The 23,355-nt window shown below is 37.1% G+C and overlaps 2 protein-coding genes across 3 annotated transcripts; one reads left to right on the top strand and one right to left on the bottom strand.

Moving 5' to 3' along the window:
• The first annotated feature begins 2,945 nt into the window (after nucleotides 1-2,945).
• On the top strand, nucleotides 2,946-6,548 carry tectb (tectorin beta). Of its 2 annotated transcripts, none has more exons than XM_036571723.1 (11): nucleotides 2,946-3,032; nucleotides 3,258-3,332; nucleotides 3,434-3,624; nucleotides 3,773-3,924; nucleotides 4,029-4,101; nucleotides 4,851-4,954; nucleotides 5,055-5,138; nucleotides 5,237-5,399; nucleotides 5,498-5,576; nucleotides 5,659-5,691; nucleotides 6,452-6,548. In XM_036571723.1, the coding sequence occupies exons 2-11, from the start codon at nucleotides 3,266-3,268 to the stop codon at nucleotides 6,514-6,516; spliced, it is 1,011 nt and encodes a 336-aa protein (XP_036427616.1). In that variant the 5' UTR covers nucleotides 2,946-3,032; nucleotides 3,258-3,265; the 3' UTR covers nucleotides 6,517-6,548. The 2 variants fall into 2 exon arrangements, with proteins under 2 accessions (XP_036427616.1, XP_036427615.1); XM_036571722.1 differs by having other exon boundaries at nucleotides 3,999-4,101.
• A 451-nt stretch (nucleotides 6,549-6,999) lies between these two features.
• gucy2g (guanylate cyclase 2g) lies at nucleotides 7,000-20,190 on the bottom strand. The gene is made up of 22 exons (XM_036571721.1): nucleotides 19,828-20,190; nucleotides 19,381-19,729; nucleotides 18,080-18,204; nucleotides 16,517-16,696; nucleotides 16,278-16,422; nucleotides 15,533-15,668; nucleotides 15,339-15,442; nucleotides 15,037-15,203; nucleotides 13,975-14,145; nucleotides 13,799-13,882; nucleotides 12,373-12,477; nucleotides 12,210-12,281; nucleotides 11,530-11,698; nucleotides 11,223-11,378; nucleotides 10,592-10,769; nucleotides 9,483-9,623; nucleotides 9,192-9,384; nucleotides 8,825-8,999; nucleotides 8,216-8,314; nucleotides 7,996-8,087; nucleotides 7,790-7,897; nucleotides 7,000-7,125 (listed from the first exon to the last, which is right to left on the bottom strand). The coding sequence occupies exons 1-22, from the start codon at nucleotides 20,188-20,190 to the stop codon at nucleotides 7,000-7,002; spliced, it is 3,438 nt and encodes a 1,145-aa protein (XP_036427614.1).
• Between the last annotated feature and the right edge of the window lie 3,165 nt (nucleotides 20,191-23,355).

Genomic DNA, 23,355 nt, shown 5'->3' with positions numbered 1-23,355 from the left:
TACAATATTTAAATGGCCTACATTTCTTACATTTTGCCTTTATTGTTTTTTCTTAGATCCACTCATGATACCTGTGTGGTTTTGGAATTAAACAGGCTTTTTATTGCTGTCCCTTTAAGACTGACATATGTAATCTCTAATCTGATTGGCTCTGTGTTGTGTCTCATTCAACAATACAGTCAGGACTAAAATGCTCCTTATAACTCCATTGTGAATGGGCAGAGCTAAACTGCTACTGAGTAGGTAGACATATGTAAATATGTTGATTTTTGTGACATTACAAAAATAATGAATTCAAAACGGGATGCTTTTGCCCTTTGTTTCTATATATGGACTGGAGAGTGAATGGTGTATTTTGAAACTCTCTTTATCAAATTCTCTTACTTTTAAAAGTGTCCGGTTACAGTTCAGGTTTCAAAAACTTTCTTTTTTACACTTCCTAAGGGTGTTTGTGTACATGCAAGTGCATTAGTAATGTCACCAGAGTTTTCTGAAGATTGATTGCTTCAAGTAGAATGTAGTTCATGTGAGTACTTTTACGTATACTTTTATCCTAAATGTAATTTAGATTAAATTACAAATGTAATTTTATCTGGAGCTGCCTTAAACCAATGAGATCATAGTTATCCATGTGACTAAACAGCTGATAGATCTACTGTATTCATTAAGCCTGCACATAGTGAAAAGGGTAAGTGAGGATACTATTCTGTCCACAAATGCACCAGAGACTAACAGGCTGTAGATAAATGGTGCTTCTCTCACAGTGCCTGCACTCTTCAGAGGCTGAAACACAATCTCTGTGAATGGCACATCTCTATCATGTCAGGCTCTTGTCTTGTCTACTCATTGACTCCAGTCTTCTTGTCTTATCAGCACCTATATCTAAATGTGCCATCCATACATTCGTAAGGCTTAAACTTCTTTGTTTTTGAAATCTAACTGATCTGGGCCTAGTTTCCCTAAAAGTGACATAGCATGAGGATCATTGTTGAACAGTGGAGGCAGCACCACTTCAAAATAACAGTTAAGTCAACCTTAAAGGGGAATTCCACAGATTTCTGCATTTTTAATTTAGAGATGTAAACAAAGTCATTCAGAGTGGTTTGTTGTGAAAAGGTTCATTGTAGAGAAACACAGTGACTCTGGTTTCTTTTCAGTGGTAGTGATAGGATGTAGTGATGGTGATGTCTACAACATAAATATAGCCATTTTATTTACTGTCCAAAATGACCAGAGGGTTTTCATATGTAATGCTGATAATGGTAAAACAGACGTAAATCTATTTTTCCTTACAACACGCTGCATATACGTTTCCGTTCTGCATGTGTTTCAAAAATATGTTTATGCCTACAGCTTATCTCAACTTTTTAGGCAACATATTCACAGCCATTTAATGTAATAACTTCCTGTAAGGTACCTTTCATAGGCATTAAACACTTGTTCCTATCACCAGCACTGCAAATAATTCTGACAGGGTAGATTTCTCTAGAACAGAGAATCAGTCAATAGTTAACAGTCTTGACAGTTGAGTTCTACAAAAATTTGTGGAATTTGCTGTTAAAACTAAGATACTATTGGGAAACAAAGTTTTAGAGCTCATATCTAAGAATAATAATCTCTTGTAGGGAGAAAGAAACCACACTTGTTTAGTTGATATACTGTGCAAGTCAGAGACTAGCCTTAATTCAGTTTATTACAAGTAATTTTTTTTCAAGACATATTTCTGACTGTCCCCATCAGAAAAACAACACTTAAAGCTTTCATCTTTGAAAAAGAAAATCAAGCTCCACTGTTGCCTCAGATCTGAAAAAATCCACCACTGTTTCTGTCTAACCATCCACTGTGAGAAGACAACTCAACACTATGTATCTGAAAGGATGTGTAGCTGTCAAGAAGCCATTACTGAGAAAAAAACAGAAAAAAGAAAATTTGCCCAGACCTCAGCATCATTAAATGTGTCCTGATTATGACAAGGAGAAAATGTAATCAACTTCTAACACTGGAAGTATAGAAAAATATCTCTGCAGATTTCTAAAATCTGATTTTATATTTAGTTGCTGAGGCTTCTGAGTACTACCCTTAAAACCCTTACCCTACTGTTAAATATATGTTTTCTGCTTTTTTCCCTGACACTTCCCTTTCTTTCCTGTACTTAATGGCCATTTTGACTTGAAATTAAATAAATTAAGGGTGGTCTTTGACATTTGCTCAGTATTGTAGAGAAGTACTTTTATCTCTCCATGTCCGCCATTGAAGGACAAAGATAGTATTGTCATCGTAGGTCTATTTAGCTCAATGTTACTTAGTCCAGCTCATCTCTTGGAGATAAAAACCCATGAGATTTCTGATAGAGCCCTTGTAATGCCTTCAGTAATTACCCACATCCTTCTTTTCTCCAAAGCTGAATAAGAGTGACCTTGATGACACTGCAGCCCTTAAATTCCATGGTACAACACCAGAGCGGGTGGGATGCATTAGATAACTGCTAAGAGTGCTAGCGCACCTGTTCCTCAACCTGACTGAAGGCCATTATGTAGCAAAGCAGTGAACAGTAGTGTGAACAATACCCACCCTCACTCTCCCTTACCTTTGAAACACAAGTTCATTGCTTAGGCCTTATAGGAATGAAACAAGCAACGACTTCTGCAAATGATGTTCAGTGAATAACTTAGATTTGAACAGCTGTGCTGAGGTGGTACTGTTTTTCCATGAAAAAAGGGAGTATGGAGGATATGCTGCTGTTTAAATGCTGAGAAAATGGCCTTCCCTTGAGACACTGTTAATTTAAAAGTCAATGTCTGGCAAGCACAGAAAGCTTTTGTGCTGTGCTTCACAATGCTATCACCAAATGGCCTCGTCGAACTGGCAAACAGGGGAGTTGGGGGGGTTAGGGCCTGCCTGAAGAAATATAAAACGGCCCCTCTGCCGAAATAGATGAACTCCACCTGAAACCTGTGCTCAGTCACCAGTAACCGGCCACTGCACTGAGACGATGACCATCTGGTAAATAACCAAGCAAAACTCCAGCACTGGTACTGTACTCTTCATTTTTTTCCTTTATTATTTTATGTAGTATGCTGTAACACTTGTAACCATAGCTTATGTGTTTTTGTGAATGGTAATGCTAGTGAAAACGATAAACAACAAGTTTGTGAACTTCAGTATGCTATCTTACACAGAAATCTTTCATTTCAAAAAGTGACCTGTTCAAATATTCAAATTTCTCATTTCTAATCAAAACAGTGTTTCCCCTGCAGTGTAGGAAATGGCTGCTGTTGCTGCTTTCTTCTTTCTTCTCCCAGTCTCATGGGCCTGTGCTCCTCAAAAAGCTGGTAGTTATTAGACCATCAACACCTTTTTCCTTTAAACCAGTTGTAAGATTACGCTACCATTAATCTTCATGAAATTTTGGACATGCTATATTTTTTTTCAGATTATGTTATGGTTTCCTGTTTTCCAAACGCCATCATTGCAAATGTGCCCGAGTGCCCATACGGGTGGGAGATAGGGCAGTTGTCTCTGGGTGGTGTGTGCTATACGGGGATTAACACTCCTGGCTTCTACCGCTTTACAATCCCCGACCTCACGCCCAAGAACCACTCATACTGTGGGACAATGTCTGAGGTAAGAATTTTCAGTAGTTATTCAATAGCTCTCATCTAAAAGGCTATCTTCTGAGGTACTAAACACATACAGTTAAAGTCTCAGCTCTCTTGGTGCATGATGTAAATGAACACAAATCAGTTGTCCATTGTCACTTTTCTCTGACTAGTATGTTGGAGGCAAAGATCCAAAATACATCTTCTACAACTCTATAGTCTCCAACGACTCCTCGCTCACAGTGCGCAACCAGCCAGTAAACTACACCTTCAGCTGCACATACAAGGCGGCTTACTTGGTCAACAATGCAGTCTTCAGCCAAAGGTAGACCCTGTTACTTTGACTACACAATTCAGTAGCAGTAGATATTAGAATGCATTCTGACCAATGACTTGCAGCCTTTTTACTAAACCCTCTGTTTCTTCCAGAGTGGCAACAGTTTATGTCAACAACGGGAGTTTAGGTTCTTTTAAGTCTCAGTTGTCTATGAACGTGTTCACAGTGAGTACTGCGACTTTTCTTGATAAATGTTGGTATTTCAAAAGTGTCCAAAGAAGAGATCAATGGTGAAGAGCGTACAGAGACAAAAGTGCTATGGTAAAATTCTGTATTGTGGCATTCAGTGTTGCACCACCATTATTACTAGGGCCCATACTTTTACATTTTTCTACTAATGAGATTTTTGTGGTTTTATATACCAAAACAGTCATAATAAATTTTTACATGACCGTTTCCAACCTTTCTTAATCTTTTATAATTATACTGGCTGTTTTTGTTACTATGCCTTTAAGACCTTTATCCTGTATTGTACCGCATTCAAATATACAGGATGGCCAAACTGCTTGTATCCCATTCAAATAGCAGTTTGGATGAAACACTCTTTGTAACTTCAAGGTGAATGGGTGGAGCTAACCCAATGTATGCTGTATATGTAAATATGTTGTTTTTTTTGGTGACATCACAAAAACAGTGGATTCAAAATGAGTTGTTTTGCAGCTTAGTTTCCATATATGGACTGTATGGGCTGTATATGTTTTGAATATCCAACAGTGGTTACATACTACATCAAGTTGTTTCATTAAAAAGGTTTTTTAATGATACAGGCCCTTTAATACTTTACTGTGGGGCAAAGTTAACAGGTTAACTAATATTGTATATGAAAGGCTGCTTCAAAGAGTGAGATAAAACATGAAATCCTGCTTGTGGACTTGTTTTTCATGTAAATTTCTATTCCTCTGTATGATTAATAGAACTCAAAGTTCCTATATGCTAAAGATGCTCCATATGTGATTGATACATCAGAAATTGGCTCGGAGGTTTTTATTGGCATTGAGGCAAAAGGATTGAGTAACAGGTATGTCATCATCCCATTATCAGTTGCATATAGCACATGAAACTTTTTTTTATTTACTACACAGAACAAACAGAACCAAAGTCTCCATGTCTTTCCATAGGTTTAAGGTGGTCATAACAAATTGCTGGGCAACACCTACTCCATATTCAACAGACAAGAAGAGATGGAGTTTAATTGTCAATAGGTAAGGTGATTTTAATCCACACACTGCTCTGCAGTTCTGATGTAAAAAGTGAATTTGTCAGTACTGAATGCTGTATATTTTGTCTTCTTTGATCACAGCTGCTCATCAGACAATACAGTGACCATATTTGAGAATGCCAAAGACAGTCGCTCCATGTTCAAGTTCAATTCGTTTCGCTTCCAACGACTAGAGAAGGTGTCCACAGTCTGGCTTCACTGCGAGGTTCAAGTGTGTGATGGTGAAAAGCTCTTCTGTCAGCCGGTAAGCATGAGAGTGCTCTTGTAATGATTTTACAACTACAGAAGCACTGTTTTCCAGCAGTAAGGCCTTTAAGACTCCATTATTTAATTCCCCTAAAGACTCCCTGTACTTTGAGGAGTGCCAAATTGGAACCAGATCCAAGTGGAGGCATTTTGACGACGGAGTTTCAAATCAAAGGTAGCGATTGTTTCTGATATTGCGTATCTGCATTTTTATTGCTGTGTGTTGACTGACCGTTCTTAAATCTGGTTGTGTGCAGCTCAACACTCTTCAAGTTATACACCTCTTGCAGGTAAATCTTTGTTACTTGAAGCAATGTAGCTACTGGTTATTAGAGTTCTATTCTATACCTGTGGTGCACTCATGGTAATACTTTATCCTGCTACTTAACATTAACATAACCATGCCATAAACATGTCAGGGCAGATGTCATATGCTGTCATGAGTCATCATGACAGATTTTTTTCAGTTAGATAACCGTGTCATGTTACTGTTACTGTTAATTGTTATGACAGATGTTATAATGTTCGATGTCATAACAGCTATCTAGGGTACATAGCAAAAATTGCATGTTACATAAGCTGTCATGACATCAAACATCATAACATATGTTATGACAATTACTGGTAATGTAACATGATGCTGTTTTATTACTGGACATAACCTGTCAGGACAACTGATGACAGTTGATGTTAATTGTATGCTTATATTAATGTTAAGTAGCACATTTGTTATAAATTCAGCCAAACATAATAAATATAAAATTGTTACATTTTTACACATATATTATTGCTGTCATATCTAAATATCTTTTTGTTTTAAACACCCCTTGAAAACACCAGCTGCTTACTGCATTATGTGAACATCTCATCATGAATGCACTAATAGAAATGCTCCATATTTATTCTGAATATATATATATATATGTATGTATGTACACACACACACTGCTTTTCGCATTTCAGTGATGTCTTCATCTGTTAAACAAATGTTTCATGTGTGCTCTTGGAGACTGAATTTGACCAGTGTTTTTTGTTTTTCTCATTTCACAGGCACATTTTTATGCATGGTGTGTATTTTTTTGCTAAATGCAGTTTTAGGTTATGCCAGTTTGTAAAAGATGGTTAGTGTGGGTGGGTATAAAAAAAAATAAAAAAATTAAAAACCCCACAAAAAGCTCAAAACACACTCACACACACATACACACACACACACACACACACACACACACACACACACACACACACACACACACACACACACACACAGAACAGCCATACAAGGGTCTCAGGGAGTGTAACACACATTCCTCCTAGACATGTGCTTACATCTTGAAATATTTCTCTTTTATTTAGCACCCTTGTACACTTGTACCAGAGCAGTGAAACTAGTTACACAGATAAAGGCAGTAGCATCGGAGGCATGGACTGTAAGAAAAATACATCCTGCTTTGTTTTTGTTGGAAATAATGTGTAAAGATATTTGTGACTTCAGTAAAAATTACATACAACTGTTTTGTGTTTTGTTACTGTCTGTTTGTTTATCAAAATTTGTTGTAACTCAAGCATAAAAAAATCGAGGTAGCTCCTCAGTTTGGTCTCTAGATGTCAGGAACAGTCAGCGTGTGAATGCCAGGCATTTTACCCACAGTGTGAGTTCTCTGTGTTCTTCCTCTCTCTTTACACTCTGGATCAGTTGTAGTTTGATTTGGTTTATTTGTCTCCTGCTGAAACATTATTAAATAAGAACATAGAAATGTCAGTAAAACCTTAGAAATATGGTTTCCCCATCAAATATTTTTTGCATGAAGTTGCATGCTGTTATTCTTAAACACTTGGTGAGAATAACTTGTTAAAAGTTCACATTATTAACAAAACTGATTGTAATTGATATTTTGACAAAATACTTATTATTACTGCGAATACTATTTTTAATTATGCTGGTATATTTACACTAAATGTATCTACTGGTGTGTTTTTACTGGTTAGCAGTGCATTAATAGCATAGAAAATTAGCAAACGGGAGTACAATTGGTAGCAGCAATTTATAACATTACATGCCCCAAAAAGTAAAACAAAAAGTTTAATCTTCATGAAAGGCATCAGATTTCATGCTGAAAAAGTTAGTAGGAAGTCAGTGCTGTTAATCAAATGAACAGGTCAGTCTGGACCTGAGCGCAACACAAAGGTTCATGGTTCAAGGTCACACGTACAGTTTTTTGCAGAGTTTGCAAACTTCTCGCCCTAAACTAAAGTCATGTCCTGAATTAGCAGAGCTGAATGTGAATCCACCGATCCTGCTTCAAAAACTTGCTTCTCCTTTGTTGGTACAGTACAATGAGCATGTCAGCGTGTATCAGAACTCTCCAAAGGAGATGAGCACATCCTTACCTCTGCTGCTGGTTCTGGACATGCTTCTGCATCATAGTGCTGCGGCGTAAGAGGAAACTTCAGACCTACTTTACTGTTCAACCAGAACGTCTTCTGAAGCCCTTTTCCCTTGTGAGAACATTTACAAAGAGCAAAATTCAGAGACGCATCAAAAAAATACAATTCAAATACCTCAGAAAAAAGAACAGCAATAATGAAGTATATACCTTCAACTCAATCTCTCCCCTCTCCTCAAGTTCAAAAGAGCCAATCTTCAAGAGGATATCAGCGGTGCTCTGAGAGATATGAATCCTCAGTGCTGCAAGCAAATCAGAATTCATCATTAAACAAAGCGCACTCATATATACTTGATTTAAACATGTCCACAGTGAGTTTTAGCACTGTCTACAAACCAAGCTGTAATAAAGGTTTGACTGAAGTGCTTACGCAAACTGCTGCTTTCCATCCTGGAAGCAGTATTCACTGTGTCTCCAAACAAGCAGTAGCGGGGCATTGTAGTGCCCACCACCCCGGCAACCACTGGACCTGTTGGTGGGGGTGGACAATGTCAGCTGCATGTCCGAGAAAACAAATAATGACTGTAAAGAATTACTTTAAAATGATGGTTAGGCCAAAAATAAAATGTACTTCAGTTTCCCCCTTCTGGAGCAAGTGTACAATGACTTAGGCCTGCAGTTTGCACAGTGCTAAACTGGTGGCTTTCAGGCTCCGGTCCTTCACTGCAAAAAATGGTATCTTGGCAAGTAAAATCTAGGCAATAAATCTAATATTTCTCATGTTAAGATTGTTGTAAGCTTATTATGCTGTAATTTAACTTTAACTATTTTACTTAAGTAGAGGAGAAGTATACATGTATACAAGTATACAACACTCTGCAAAGAAGCGTAACTTCAGACACCAAACATGTCTTGGATGATTTACTACATTTAGTGTTAGAGGAAATTTGTGTAAACTTGAGTTTTGGCTGAACCATCACTTTAAGAAGCGTGTTTATAGCTTATATACTCGTTTATAGCTTATATACTTATGTAATACCAGAGTTGATCCCAATCCGCAGAGCCAGCTTCTCATTGGGCAGGTGTCTGATTTTGAATCTTTTAATGGCACTGAGGAAATGGAGGGCCATAATGGAGATGTCCTCTGCATGTCGGGTGCCATTGGCTAAGGGCAGTCCACTTGCAACCATATATGCATCTCCTATAGTTTCCACCTTACACAATAGACAATTCCCATATTATCACTGTGGTGTGACCATTATAAAGTAAGCATGCAGTATACTATGCCATGCTGCTTTGCTTTTATAACTGAGCACACATTCTGTACCAAAACTCAGTGTAATAACATGGCTAAAATGGCCCAAGGGCCTTATAAATCATCTCATATGTTCCTGTGTACAGCCAACCTTATAAACATCATAGAGTTTGATGATTTCGTCAAACAGGCTGTAGAGGTCATTGAGGACTGTCACCACCTCCAGGGCTGAGCTGATTGCACACATGGTGGTGAAGCCCACAATGTCAGAGAAAAAGATGGTCACTATGTCGTAACTCCTGGGCTCCACTGACTTCCCTGCCATTAGCTGCTCAGCTATGTATCTGTTTGGAATAATAAATTTAGATACAATTGTAGCAATTATGCAAAAAACAGACTTTATATGTATATCTTATTGCTATTTTGTTCATATCTGTATTACCTGGGCAGCATACTAGAGAGAAGTTTATCTGCTCTGGCCTTTTCTACAGTGAGCTGAGTGGTCCGCTCCTCTACCACTTCCTCTAGGTGATTGGCATATTTCTCGAGCTTGTTCACCATGTTGTCCAAGATGTTAGCATGGCTAAAAATTGATATATATATATATATATATTTTTTTTTAAAAAGCATCCACTAATATAGAAAATTAATTATTGAACAGTTTTATAATTACTTAAAGGGGAATTCCTTTTTCAAAATTGCTAAAAATTTAAGATGTAAACAAAGTAATTCAGAGTGGTTTGATGTGGAGTGCTCTCTTCTAGAGAGTCAGAATTGTACACAGTGATGCTGATAGGAACCAAACAGCTGAGATGTTTAATGTCTCTAAAAGCTCCCTTACACAAATTTATTACACAGTATGGTTATGAATACACTGTCTGATGCCTGAGACATTGTTTTATGCTGGTTTTGAGATAAGCTTCTAGTCTGAAACATGTATTTTTAAATTCCATTCATTGAGAGGTACATGCAGGTCATTCTAAGGTAAAATGGTCACCAATGAAAACAGATTTTTACTTTTTTACCATGATTTTGCCATTTTCAATATTGCATGTATGAATGTAAGTTGACTGTTTGTTTTTTGTATAGTAAATAAAATGTTAATATTTGTGTTGTAGACATTGTGACCTCAGGTTCCTATCCCCACCACTGTAAAGAAATCGGAGTCAGTAATAACGCTGCGAATGACTCTGATTGATTACATCTCAGGGACTGAATTATGCAGAAAAATCAGTGGAATTCCCCTTTAATGGCTGCTAGTAATCTAGTAGTAATTATTTGTCATATCAAAACCTCATTGTTTCTTTCTTCAAACAATAACACTAGCTGCGCTTCACATTGTGTGAACCTTCCATGACAAATGGACCAATAGAAACAGTCCTAAATTGCTTATAATAAAATTGTTACATAAAGTTACGTCATACTTTTCCTTCCCCTATATCGTTTCTGTTTCAGAGATGTAATGTTTTGTTATGACAGCTGAGACTGTTTTGTGCATTGAAGAAGAATGAATGAGTGATGTATGTCACATTTGTGACTCTGAGGCGGTACCTGTCAGGGCTGATGTCTCGTAGGCCTCTCCTGATGGAGCTGAAAGGGGGTCTTTGGTCTGGGTTTTCACTCCAGCAGGCAGTCAGCAGGGTAACTAGAGCTTCATCACACATCTGAGCTGACAGAGTTGGTCTGAGGGGCTCACCTGCTACAGGGGTCCTCAGCTGCTTGATGATTTCTGAATACCATAAATATAACAGACAGCAATTCAGTATTCAGTATCAGTATCAGTCTAGAGCTTTTATTGTTGGTTTGCTATACATTCTATTTACATTACACATGGTTTTATTTCTTAAATTTCATTATTTCATTTCATGGTAGTTACTTAAATACACATTTAATTACATAGTAAGTTACATAATTAATTACATGCACATTTTGATGGACTTTTGTTGTTCATTTTCATGACAAAAATATGACAGAATGTAAAGGTGGGAGCCTTTTGTTTCGATGTGAAATATCTGACACTTTATTTTAGAAATGGAGATTGATTCATATAAAATTGCTACATGATTTTGCTATTGCTATTGACAACTGAGACTCCTGAAGGTTCTGTTTCTTAGGTGAAATTGCACTTATTAACAGAAGCAGTAATACCACTTATTATATGCATCCAGAAATAAGCCCTTACCTTTTGGTTCCAGCTGTATGTCATGATAAGGGCCCACCTCTGTACTGTAAATCAGCTCTCGCATAATTATAGCAAAGCTGAACACGTCTCCTTTTTGAGTGCCATTGAATGGAAGGCAAACTTCCCTCAGAAGCTCTGGAGCAATCCAGTACATCTCTGCAATTGAGAGAAACTTTAAAGACTTAACCTTTATAGACTTTGAACATTCACTGGATGGATGTTCCATTAGGCCTTCTTACTTTTACCATCAAATAATGACAGCATGAACTAAAACATTCACGATGAAAAGTTATTAGAAAGTATGAACCTTCATATTTGGGGTTCTCAAGAGGGATTAGTCTGTGCTGGGTCCCATGTTTGAACTCCCAGAGGCCGAAGCCTGAGAGTTTGATCTGCAGCCGACTGTCCACGAGACACGTGGTTGGCTTCAGATTGCCATGAGATTTCAGACTGCTCCTGTGTATGTACTCCATACCCTTCACAAAGAACACAGCAAAGTAGAATTCAGGTAGGTGTGGTCCATCTACCAAGAAGAACCACTTTGGGTCTTAAAATAAAGAACCTCTTTCCTATACTGCAAAAAATGGTATCTTGTCAAGTGTTATTATCTTAAAGCTAGTTGATATAGCTAATATTTCTCATTTTGAGATTGTTGTAAGCTTATTATAAGTTTATTTAACTTATTTCTAGACATTTTCACTTGTTTTAAGTCAATTTACTATGTGAAATTGTCTCACTGTATTGGCAGATGGTCTTGCTTATAATGCTCTGCCAATATAGTAAGATCCTTTCGCTTACTAAAATCACTTAAAACAAGGGAAAAATGTCTAGAAATTTTTTAAAGTTTAAATAAGTCTACAACAATCTCAAAATGAGATAACACTTGACAAGACACCTTTTTGCAGTGTAGAACCACACATTCAGGCCAAAATCTGTTAAGGGATCTTTATCTTTTAGAGTGCACTGAAAGTCAGAGGTTTTACTCACACTGACAATGTCGTAGGCAAATGACAGTTTAAACATCCAGTCCAGCTCAATTTCACTGTTCCTGAGAACGTCCTGGCATCGACAAAGCAAAAAACTTCATTCATTAGGAGGTATTGGGTTACATTAAGTGCAGGATAGAGGCCAGGTGATGTGAACTGTTTACCTTTAAGCTACCTTTCTTGCAGTACTGTATGACAATGCAGATGTTGGGGGGTTCATTACACACCCCGAAAAACTGCACCAAGTTCTCATGTTTCAGCTCCTTCATCTGTAAGCACATTAGAGACACAAAGCTATTAACAATATGGTGGGGGCTTTTTATAAAAACAAGCCATTTAAAATGAGATACCACCAGTATCTATACAAATCTTAAAGGGTAATTCTCTTTTTTTTATTTCAAAATTTCTGTATAATTCAATTGTTAAGATGTAAACAGTCACTGGGTCTCTCCTCTGGGGAGACACTACATGGACTCTCCCATCTGGGATTGGCCCACTCCAGGTCCAGCTCCTTTATATCTCCGCCCTTTCACACCTGCAGCTAGTTTTTTGGATAAGTGCACATCTTTCACTTTGGGATGCCAGGTAGTGAAATCTTATGTATTTTGCAGTTCTAAACTATAAAACTATTTCCATTGCCTAGCTGTGGTTTATTTAGCTTCAAGCTCTCTATCTTATCATTTCTGATCATTTCTTCTGTTTTTTGGTTCGACTCTGCTTCAACCCAAGTGCTTGTTCAATGACTGTTGTTTTGAACTGTGACAGTGACTCTTGGAAGTGACCAATAAACAAGACTCTGTACGTTCAAAAACAACAAAACAAAAAAGTGCAGAACCGCAAACCATGCACAAAAGACTTCACAACCTGGCATCCTAAAGTGAGAGATATAAATGTGCATTAATGAGTCTGTAAAGTAGCTGCAAGTGTGATTGATAATAAAAGAGCAGAGACAGGGAGCAGCTGGAACTGGAGTGGACCAATCCCAGATGGAAGAGTCCATGTGTTGTCTCCCTAGAGGGGGACACTGTGACATAAACAAAGTCATTCAGAGTGGTTTGATGTAAAATGTTCCTTTCCAGAGAAACTTACACATCCAGAATTGTTCACAATGGTGGTGATAAGAACCAGACATCCAAAGTGTTTAACACATCTGAAAACTACCTCACAGACAGAAGTTACATTAAATATTTACAAATATTCTGCTTGGGACATTGTTTTATGATAGGTTTCCGAAAAGCTTTTGGCCTATAACAATTCTAATATACAGGCTGGGAGGAGAGGTACATACAAGCTGTTGAAAAGCAAAGAAAAAACTTTGCTTTGTTGATTTGTTTGTTTTCGGATGCACTATTTTACCATTATCAACATTACATATTAAAACCCAGGAGACACTTGTAGGTGCACTGGTTGTTTTAGACAGTAAATAAAATGCCTAAATTTGAGCTGTGGACATCATGACCCTTGGCTCCCATCACCATCGTTGTAAAGAAAATCAGCAAGTTCCTCTACAGTGCACCATTTTACATCAAAACACTCTGTACTTTGTTTTTTAAATTAAAAAAAAAAAATTCCCTTTTAAGTTGTTGTTACCATATTTAACTCAGAAATGAGCGATGACTTCTTGAGGTCACGTGGAAGCTGATTCTTCAGGTATTTGATACCTACATGATTTCCCTTACATATAAACAATTTGAAGAGGTTAGTTTAGGATTAATGCACTTGCCAACTATTTCAGTGTTAAAATGTCATGTTGTGACATCATTAACCTGTGAAGTAGGCTCTTTGACCATTTGTACCTGGAGCAGACCGATTGTGGTGTAGATGGCCTCTTTGCCGTTTGTGTCCTTTAAACCATAGCTGTTGGTGGAGAGGATGGTCTGAGAGCCACCGCTTCCACTTTTACTGGGAGTTGTACTTATTGACAACGGCTGCCCTCCCTTTAAAACAAACAACAGTTACATGGAAATAATGTCTATATCAAATTGATCTGCATGTTTCAATAGGGGCGCATCATATATATATATATATATATATATATATATATGATTTGTAACTGATTCTGATGTCTTTACAGCCAAATTGACCAGTAACTAAGAATAGATTTTTATTAGTCCATGTTTTCTTTCAAGCAACAGGAAAAAAAATGTTACTGATGTTAAATACACAGGCTGGTGGGTTGGCTAGACTTAATGCATGTAAGGATGTGCACAGAAAACATGGGATACTCTTCTAACACGGTTCTTAAAGCCTATAAGACTATTTCAGATAAGTTCTTCCACATTTACTTTTATTATCTGAAGTAGCAATAGGCAACAGCTGTCATTTTTGGTGAACTATAGCTACACTATTCAAATGCAGTGCACAGCTGGCTGAAATTTTTAAGTAATACTGGCTTTGATTAAAGTAAATTATCTGATTGCCACGCATTTGTTAGGACCGAATACAGTTATATGCCGTTGATGTTCTGAATGAAAATAAGTTAACATAAGCTTTACAGAAAGCAAACTAAAATATGGCATTTTTTTCAGTGCACAATTTCTATTTATTTGCTTAGATTATTAGTTTAACATATTGGAAAGAAGGAAAACTTGTACATGTAAATGTACCAAAACTTTTGAACAGTTCATCAGTTGCCCCCCCCCCCCATTTTTTTGTTCAATTCAGCAAATAAACAGTAAATATACATTAAAATGTGCAGAAGTGTGTTCACTGTGGAGACTTATTTTCACTTAGAAAATCAACAAATACAATTTGACCAGATGCACCCAAACTTCTGGTTTAGATCATGCAACCTCAGTTTTAATATGTGTGTGGTCTGTTTATCCTGCCTTAGGCTCTTTGAGGATAGTGATATCACTGTAGTTGATGAGCCACCAGTTGTTGTCCTCTAGTCTGTTCTGCAGACGGATCTTCTGCACAGTCAGCAGAGTGATGAAGATCAGTGCTGCCACTCCAATCAGTGGCACCGCCACCAGCAGAACAACCATGTATATCTCTGAGTCAACAGGGACGAAACACAGTGAAATCATATAGAGTTGCAGCATTCGTACTGCATTACTAGTGTCAAATGTAGAACACAATTAAAATTCATTTTAAATAACCCAGCCATCTTATTTCAAATGAAGTTTACCATTGTTTAGCCATTCACAAAGTTCATTGTCAAAGCCACACTCTGGGTTATCTGTTGGAAGTTTCCCTGTTGGCCAGACCACATTGGAAAACCTCTGTGTTGTTCTGCCAAAAAACACACACAAAATAAATGCTTTTACATTTGATGTTGAGGACTGAATATCAACCACAATGGACAGAAAGTGTTTGACTTACTTGACCGTTTTTGTATGACTGTCGAAATTAAGAACAGGCACAAACTTCACCACATTGTCACTTTTTTGCAAGTCATATACAGAATAATCCATATTCCTGTCGCCATATTCATCAAAGTGAACTAGACCCGAGGCTCCTGAAGAGAACATAACATTTATTATTTAAATATGTATTCATATATCATTACTGCCCAAAGAAAAACAAGTATCTCCAAAATGATAACTTTGCAGAAGAGGGCAAAAACGTCTTTAACTTTCAATGTAAGTTATTACAAAGAGATTTTGTTGTAATTGATTTTGGGGTGTTTCTCTTGATCCAATCATCAAGAAATTTTCACACAATGTAAAGAAGAACTGCAGTGTTAAAATAACATGGAAAAATAAATATTGTCAAAAATTGAGATACATGTTTTTCTTTGGACAGTGATGACATTTGATTAAGAGACCTGTATCTTTTTGGAAATAAAGGAGTTTCTTGTAGTATATAAACACTGTAAAAGTTTCAAAACGTACAGTCCAAAAAAATTAGATAATAAGTGGACCTCAAAGAAATGATACAGTACAAGAAAAATGTAGCATATGGGCCCTTTAATGAATCATTATAAATTATTGCCTATTATTATGTTCCTACATTACAGTGTGATTTCACTAAAAACATAATAATTAAAAAACTGGTAGTGTCCAAAAAATGGAACATAGAGATGTGTTCATGAGTTGTATTAGCTTGAATGTAGAATGGAAGTTACCATAGAACCTGATGCTGTTTTTGTCTCTGAGCTTCTTGAGAAGCTCTCGTCCATTCCGAGGGTTTTGGCCATCTTTGAGAACCTCTTTAAGGCCCATGGCATATAGCAGGACTGCATCATGCAGATAGCTAGCATAAGGGCTTACCTGTAACATCAATCACACATGAGCATTGCCTCTGCTTTGAGTACAATACCGTCCAGTAAAACAAAGACCTCTACTGAGAAGCATGTGTTCTCACCTCTCTGTCTGAAGAAAGATTGCTGTAAAAAGGAGCCCCTTTCAGCCTCTCATAAACACGTTCAAAGAAGTCATAGTAATCATATCCTTCATAGGACTTCTCTGCAATTACAAACACCATGTCGAAGGCTTTCAGTGCTGTTTGGTTGTTGTCGCTGACTGCACATTTCCACAGGTTATCCTAATAGAAGAAAGAAATGTGAAGCGTTAGAATAAACTTTGAAATAATTATTTTTTCACTCCATTATTTACAACATTTTTTAACAATAATACCACACATTAAAGGGCCCATGAATTGTCCTCACTTTCTTGAAATAAGAGTTTGACGTAGTATGTAAACAATGTTAAAGTTTCAAAATGTACTGTTTGTTCAGTCCATATAGCCCATACATGCATTTAGATTCACTGTCACACCCATTGACACTGAAGTTATAAAGAGTGCTTCAGCCTGGATTGCTTTTAGAATAAGGCACAGTAAAGGGCAGCCAATAAGAACTGAGGTCATTTACATATATCAGTCTTTAAGGCGCAGTAACAAATTCTATGGGTTAAAGAGACGTTGGAAAATGGTCATGTAAAAATAAATTATGAGTGTTTATGGTATACAAACCCACACTAATTATAAGTGGACATCAGGGAAAAAAATAAAAAGTCGATGTATGTAAAGTGTAGGATATGAGCCCTTAAACCATATAGATTGTGACTTCATGCCACTGGCTTATTCCTAACTTCACTATCATTATCACTATATGACTACATGTAACTTATGTAGTGTAACATGTTCAACATGCCATGATCCTTAAAAGCTATCAGTCTGACAGTGGCTTTAAACTTAGATACGGAAGATGCAGACCTGCCAACCTTGGGAAAATATTTTGCATATCATTTAAAAAAAATTAAAAACAGAACAGGTTGCCAGATATTCAAAGCTTGGATCAATATATATTCATATGATGATTCATTTTCATTTTCAAACCATCTTCCGCAGCTGCAGTTCATTTAGAACATTGGCCAAGCAGAAAACACTCCCCGCGATTTCCACCTGCACTGTTGTTTTGCGGGCTCTTGAAATGATTGACATTACGCATTTGTTATTGTACCCAGCCTATGATTCTTTTTTGTTTTTTATGAGGCTAGACACTGCTGCCTCTTGCTGTTAGATTTGATAGATGTTAGATGGTTTAATTCACAGTCGTCACCACCTTTTTGTGTACTTTAGAGTGACAAATCGTAACAGCGTACTTTGCTGTCAAAATGCATACCTGTTACACAAAATGCATAAAGGTTGGCAGGTCTGAAGATGATTGATAGAATTCTCTCTGGATTTATCAATATCTGAATGAATATGTCTTATTACTTCAATCTGTCTGATGTGAATTGTGTACATCACAAAAAGCAGATGTTTATACTCTACAAAAGGTAAGTCTCTATTTCATCAGTTAATTAAAAGATTAGTCTTTTAAGGGTTATTGAAAATATAAGGATTGAAAATAGCAAAATGAGCATCTTTAAGCAGTGCACAAATAGAGATTTACCTTGTTTGACTTTTTTGCAGGTTACTCACCACATTGCCACTGACCTCAAACTGCTGTACCAGAAGAAAAACATACTCTCCGTTCATCAGCCCCTGCCGCTCAGCCTCTATCACCAGCTTAGTGGAATCCTCAGCGTTACTTAACACTATGATGACTGGAGGGGAGACAGATATTTGAGGTACATAAGCATCTCATAGAAATAATATATAACACATATCAACACCAGGGATTGTGATCTGTCATGAAATCTCAAATTTTACAATTGTTTGATTTGATTATTCTCAGTTTAGATGTAGTTTGAATACACTGAACACACATTTGTAAGAATTATAGTGGAACTATACTAGAGCACACCAACATAAAATGGTATCTTGGGAAGTGAAATTATCTTAAATCTACTTGATATATCTAATATGTCTCAATTTGAAATTGTTGTCAGCTTATTACATGATTTAACTTATTTCTATATGTTTCTTACTTCTTGTAAGTTTTTTGAAGTGAAACCATCTTTTTCTTTTGTTTGTTTCCAGCAAATTTCTTAAAACACGTTACATATATATTATGATTTCATTTAATGAAATGACTTAAAACAAGTCTAGTTAAATAATCTTAAAACAAGTTAAATAATCTTATAAGCGTACAACAGTTTCAAATGGAGATATATTAAATATATAGAGTAGATTTAAGATAATTTCACTCGCCAAGATACCATTTTTTGCAGTGCATCACAAATGCAGACAAAATGTATGAAGTTTGTTATATGAACATAGTGTTACTCATGTGCAAAACCCTTGTCGTTTTATTTTTTTGCATAATTTGAAAACTCCAGTTACTTTTGGCATTGTATTCAAATGTCATTTCATTGTATTCAAATTTGCATGGACCAATAGAAATGCTATAAAGCTGACAATACAAAATATTGTTACATTAACTTCCATTACAAGTTAAGAAGGTTTTCCCTTCTCCTATAAAGTTCCCATATTGGAGATACGAGGTTTTGTTCTAACAGCGACAATATTTATTATACAGATATAATTACAGTGGTGCAGTAGGTCAGCATTTGACACGTTACACAGTTGTAAAAGGTTCACTTTTTGAGGCCACTGATATCGCAACAGTTGTGTAAAATCTCTGACTCATTTACAGAAAAAAAAATTCTGCACCATTCATTGATGTGAAAGTGGACACACCATAAGGGCACAAGGGCAATACATATATTGTCATCACTCAGGTTTGAGCTACTAGAGAGCAAATTCCACTACACTGGCTAAAGCCCAGAATTGTTTATGTACAAGAACACTTAGTACAATTAGTGCTTTAGTGTACCTACCTCTTGCAACCTTGGAGATGTGATGCAGGTTCCTGTGAATGAGTTGAGGGTCACCCGAATCAAACCTGATGCTAGCGGTCACAGTTACCTTCGCTTGGAGTTGCTGTTCCACAGATTTCCAAAGAGCATCCACTTTGTCCCATGTGTTGGAGTCCGCACCTCCTCCAATGATGCCAACATACTTCCACCCGAAGAACTCCAGCGTCTTAACCAAAATTTCTCCCACTCTCTTAAGAGGAGGCACGACTTTAATATAACTATCATAAACACGAACATTGTCCATTTTGGGTGTCTGTCCCACAAAGCCAAACATTGGGATGTTCCATGTGGATGCAATGAGGCCGGTGACCTACAGCACATCAATACAACATGACATTATCTGGGCATTCAACATGGACAATATGACTAAAATCTCAAACATCTTAATATGGTCACACAGAAACGTACCTCTGCCTCCTCAGGACAAGGTGGCCCAAAGAGCGCTGATATATTGTCCTTCCACATTTGGTCTATGAAAGCTCCAAGTGAAACCTTTGCATTACAGTCAGTGTCCACATACACAAAGTCAAGAGTATAATTTTCAATGAACGATGGATTCGAGTTGACTTTGTCTATGGCGATCTGTATGGCAGAGCCCAGTTTCAGCACACTGAATGGATATGAAGCGTTCCAAGGGGCCTGGAACCCTATCAGCAACTTATTTGTGCTTGTTTGGCTGTAAGCAACGTTGGTAAGAGTGTAAAATGAAAGAAATATCAACGCCCACCATACTGTGTTCTCAGCTGCTCTGCAGTCTAACGCACCTTTCATCTTATCTGTGCAAATCCCAATTAGATCACATGTGAAATATCGAGGGAGATTTAAACGGCTTTGTGGATGACGTAGTGCCGTTTTCTTCTTTTTCCTCAGGGAAATTAATTTTAATCAAGCTTCTGGCTGTTCGCACTTGTTGAACCTGTAAATTACTGTATTTTGTTTTAGTCAGCATGACAGAAATGTCACTTCATAAGCCAAATGTCCCAACAAAGACATTTTTGGGATCCTTTTGGGTCTATTGGAGTAGACAGCCATGTAGTTCTTATTGTCTTATTGTGTTCATTAATGCTTGCTTTAATAAAGCCTGCCAGTGTTTTACATGCTAGTCATTGAACATCATCAAACACTGCAGAAGGCATGGAGAACAATAGTGGGCATCAACATGGTTACTGCCTGACTGGTATATTATATGGTGATATGTGTAATTCGTTGTATCAAAACCATCTATCTCAGTACATGAGAGGGGTTTAGCTAGAACTTTTAGAATGAGGTGGCCAGGTAAGAATAGCAGTACTGTATTAAAATGACAAAAAAGTGATGCGTTGTTTTTTCTTGTACATAAATCTGTCCATCATTTCCACATGAATAAAATATTACATCAACAAAGCTACTGCTGAAAGCAAACTAAAAGACAAAACTGTGTTAATGTATTTTATTAATTGAGGAGGAAATTATTTATTTAAATCAAGTATATTAAATGCATTACTTTCCTTAGTACACAATATTAACACATGTATTCAACTGTAAAAAGTTAGTTAGCATAAAAAATGACTATGACTAATAACCTATTTCATAATGTAGCTTGCAGAGCAGCACCTCTGAAGGGATCCAGTGCACATTCACGCACCTGTTTACTGAGCGAATTGGCCTATAACATGACCTATAATGATAATTGGCCTATAATATTGCAAACAATAATTAACAAGACATGCTAATTTTTAAGTGCAGCGTCATTAGACTCTTAGAACTGATTGGTAACTCTACTGATGGCAGATTTTCACAATAAGGCGTAATTAATGCTTTATTGGTTATGGTTGGCTGATGGTGATTGATTGTCTCACTTTCCATAATTTTGGTGACCAGAGAGCCATACTTCATGATAGGGTGGCTGCGGCCACCTCTGACCACCCCACCAATATAGTCAGCTTTGTCATTTAAACCTCCTGGCAAAGGGCATATCCCTTCTGCGGTATGTGCTCCTGCAGTTCTGAACAGTGCAGTTTCAGAAATTCCACCCCTAAATAAAACTAAATTAATGAACATTATAGCAGTTCTCTTAATTCAGCAACTACATTTGATCATGTGCTGAAGCTTTTGTAGTTTTCTTTATCACACCTATTAAATCTTTGTTATGCTTAGATAATACTTTGATTGGAAAACCACTTGTCAGTCAGTTTAGTCCTTCTCAAGTCTGTGCGGATCCCTTAATGTGGATTAATATGTCATAACCTCACTAGGCATTTGTGTTCAGACTTGGCGTCGGCGTTCAAAGGTCAGAAAGCAGCGCGGCCCAGATTTCTGAAACTACATTCTGCATCCTGTGTACATACATAATGCGTTTTGTCTCATATAACAGATCAGTCTGATAATGAAAAGCAAATGATGGAAGTTTTTAATACAAACGTCAAGGCGGCCTTGTTTTGAACCTGTGTTCTGTCTTTCAACTTTGACCCATTGAGGACTACAATGGACAACATCCATCCTGCGGCAATATCAGAAACATGGGCTGTGACTCTTCCACTCTTTCTTTCCATACCACCTTTTATCAGCCACAGATTACAAATCGTCCAAAGGTGCTTGCAGCTTATCGGCTTCCTCAGCCTTCATTACGTTCAAATGTCAAAGTTCAGCTGAGGCGTCCATCCTGAAGAGCTGTGATAATGATGCAGAGAGCAAGAGAAGCGAGTGGTGCGTCCACAAGGTCATGCTCTGCCGTACCTGCCTGCTGCTGAAACGTGTTAATGATGGAAGATGAGTGGCTCTCTGGCTCAGGTGCTGCTCTCTTGTTAGCAGCTGTCTCTGATTTTCTGCTGACTGATGGCTGTGTTTTTCAGCAAAGCTGTGAACGATGTGCTGAATCATCAAACACAAGACAGCAAGTCATCTGTGTGAAAATAATAATCAGACACCATCTTTGGAGTGCACTAGAGCACGTCTCTAGGATTGTGTGGCACAAGTGAACATCCTATTAGTGCTGTATAATACTTAATCATGCCTCACACTTCCATTCAATCAAGTAGAGCAGAGTCAGTATACATGGAGTTTATTATCTGTCCATGCTCCGCCCACAGATCAGTTTTGGATAAGCTTTACAGAATGCTGGAAAATTCAACCTAATAAGTATTGTTTGAAGTTCAGATTTGCTACATAATGTTGAGTTAATAGTGTAAAATGCTACGTTAGCGAGCTGAACTATGCTGTTGTAGCTTGTAGCTCATCAAATTTAGGCCACACTGCTAACACTAGCTAAGGAACACAATTAAAAATGAATAATATTATGTTTAATATGCATGCAAGACTTCTGTCATCTGAAATAAAGCATGTTAATAAACTGTGTGCTAGAATTTCAGTGACACTTTATTTTGAGTGGTCCTTTTTGGTTGAAACAAACACTCAACGGACTCTCAGTAACATGTCCAAAACATATGAGGGCTAGGATTAGGTTTTAGGTTGAGGTTAAGGTTAGGGTTGGGATTAGGGCCAGGGTTAGGGTTAGGTTTTGGGGAAGGTTGGGTAAGGTTAGGTTTTGTGTAATGGAAGTAACATATTAACAACACATCTATTTAATGTAAGTAATGTATAAACAGAACATCTACAAGATATTTACCTTAATGTATTCACATACTGCACTGCTGCTTCTTCATTAATATGTTGTTGATGTGTTACTAACAATCTGTTAAGAGTTTATTAATCATCTACAAAGGACCACTCCAAATAAAGTGTTACCCAAAAGGATGCATTTGTCAACTGCAGTTAATGTTAATGTCTTTATTCATTGATTTTTAACGTGCATTTAAAGTATAGGTTTGACTTCAGAAGACCTCAGACTTTACTGGACTTTAAAAAAACGTAACTAAACTAAAATGAACAAAAACAATGAATTGTTTTTCTAGTAATTGAGGAGCATGTCTTCAACAATAGGGGTGTTACCATCACCAG

The sequence above is a fragment of the Colossoma macropomum genome, unplaced genomic scaffold (assembly GCF_904425465.1).
Source record: "Colossoma macropomum unplaced genomic scaffold, Colossoma_macropomum, whole genome shotgun sequence".
Lineage (NCBI taxonomy): Eukaryota > Metazoa > Chordata > Actinopteri > Characiformes > Serrasalmidae > Colossoma > Colossoma macropomum.
The sequence above is the reverse complement of the archived record's forward strand: the minus strand, read 5'-3'. Positions and strand labels throughout refer to the sequence as shown.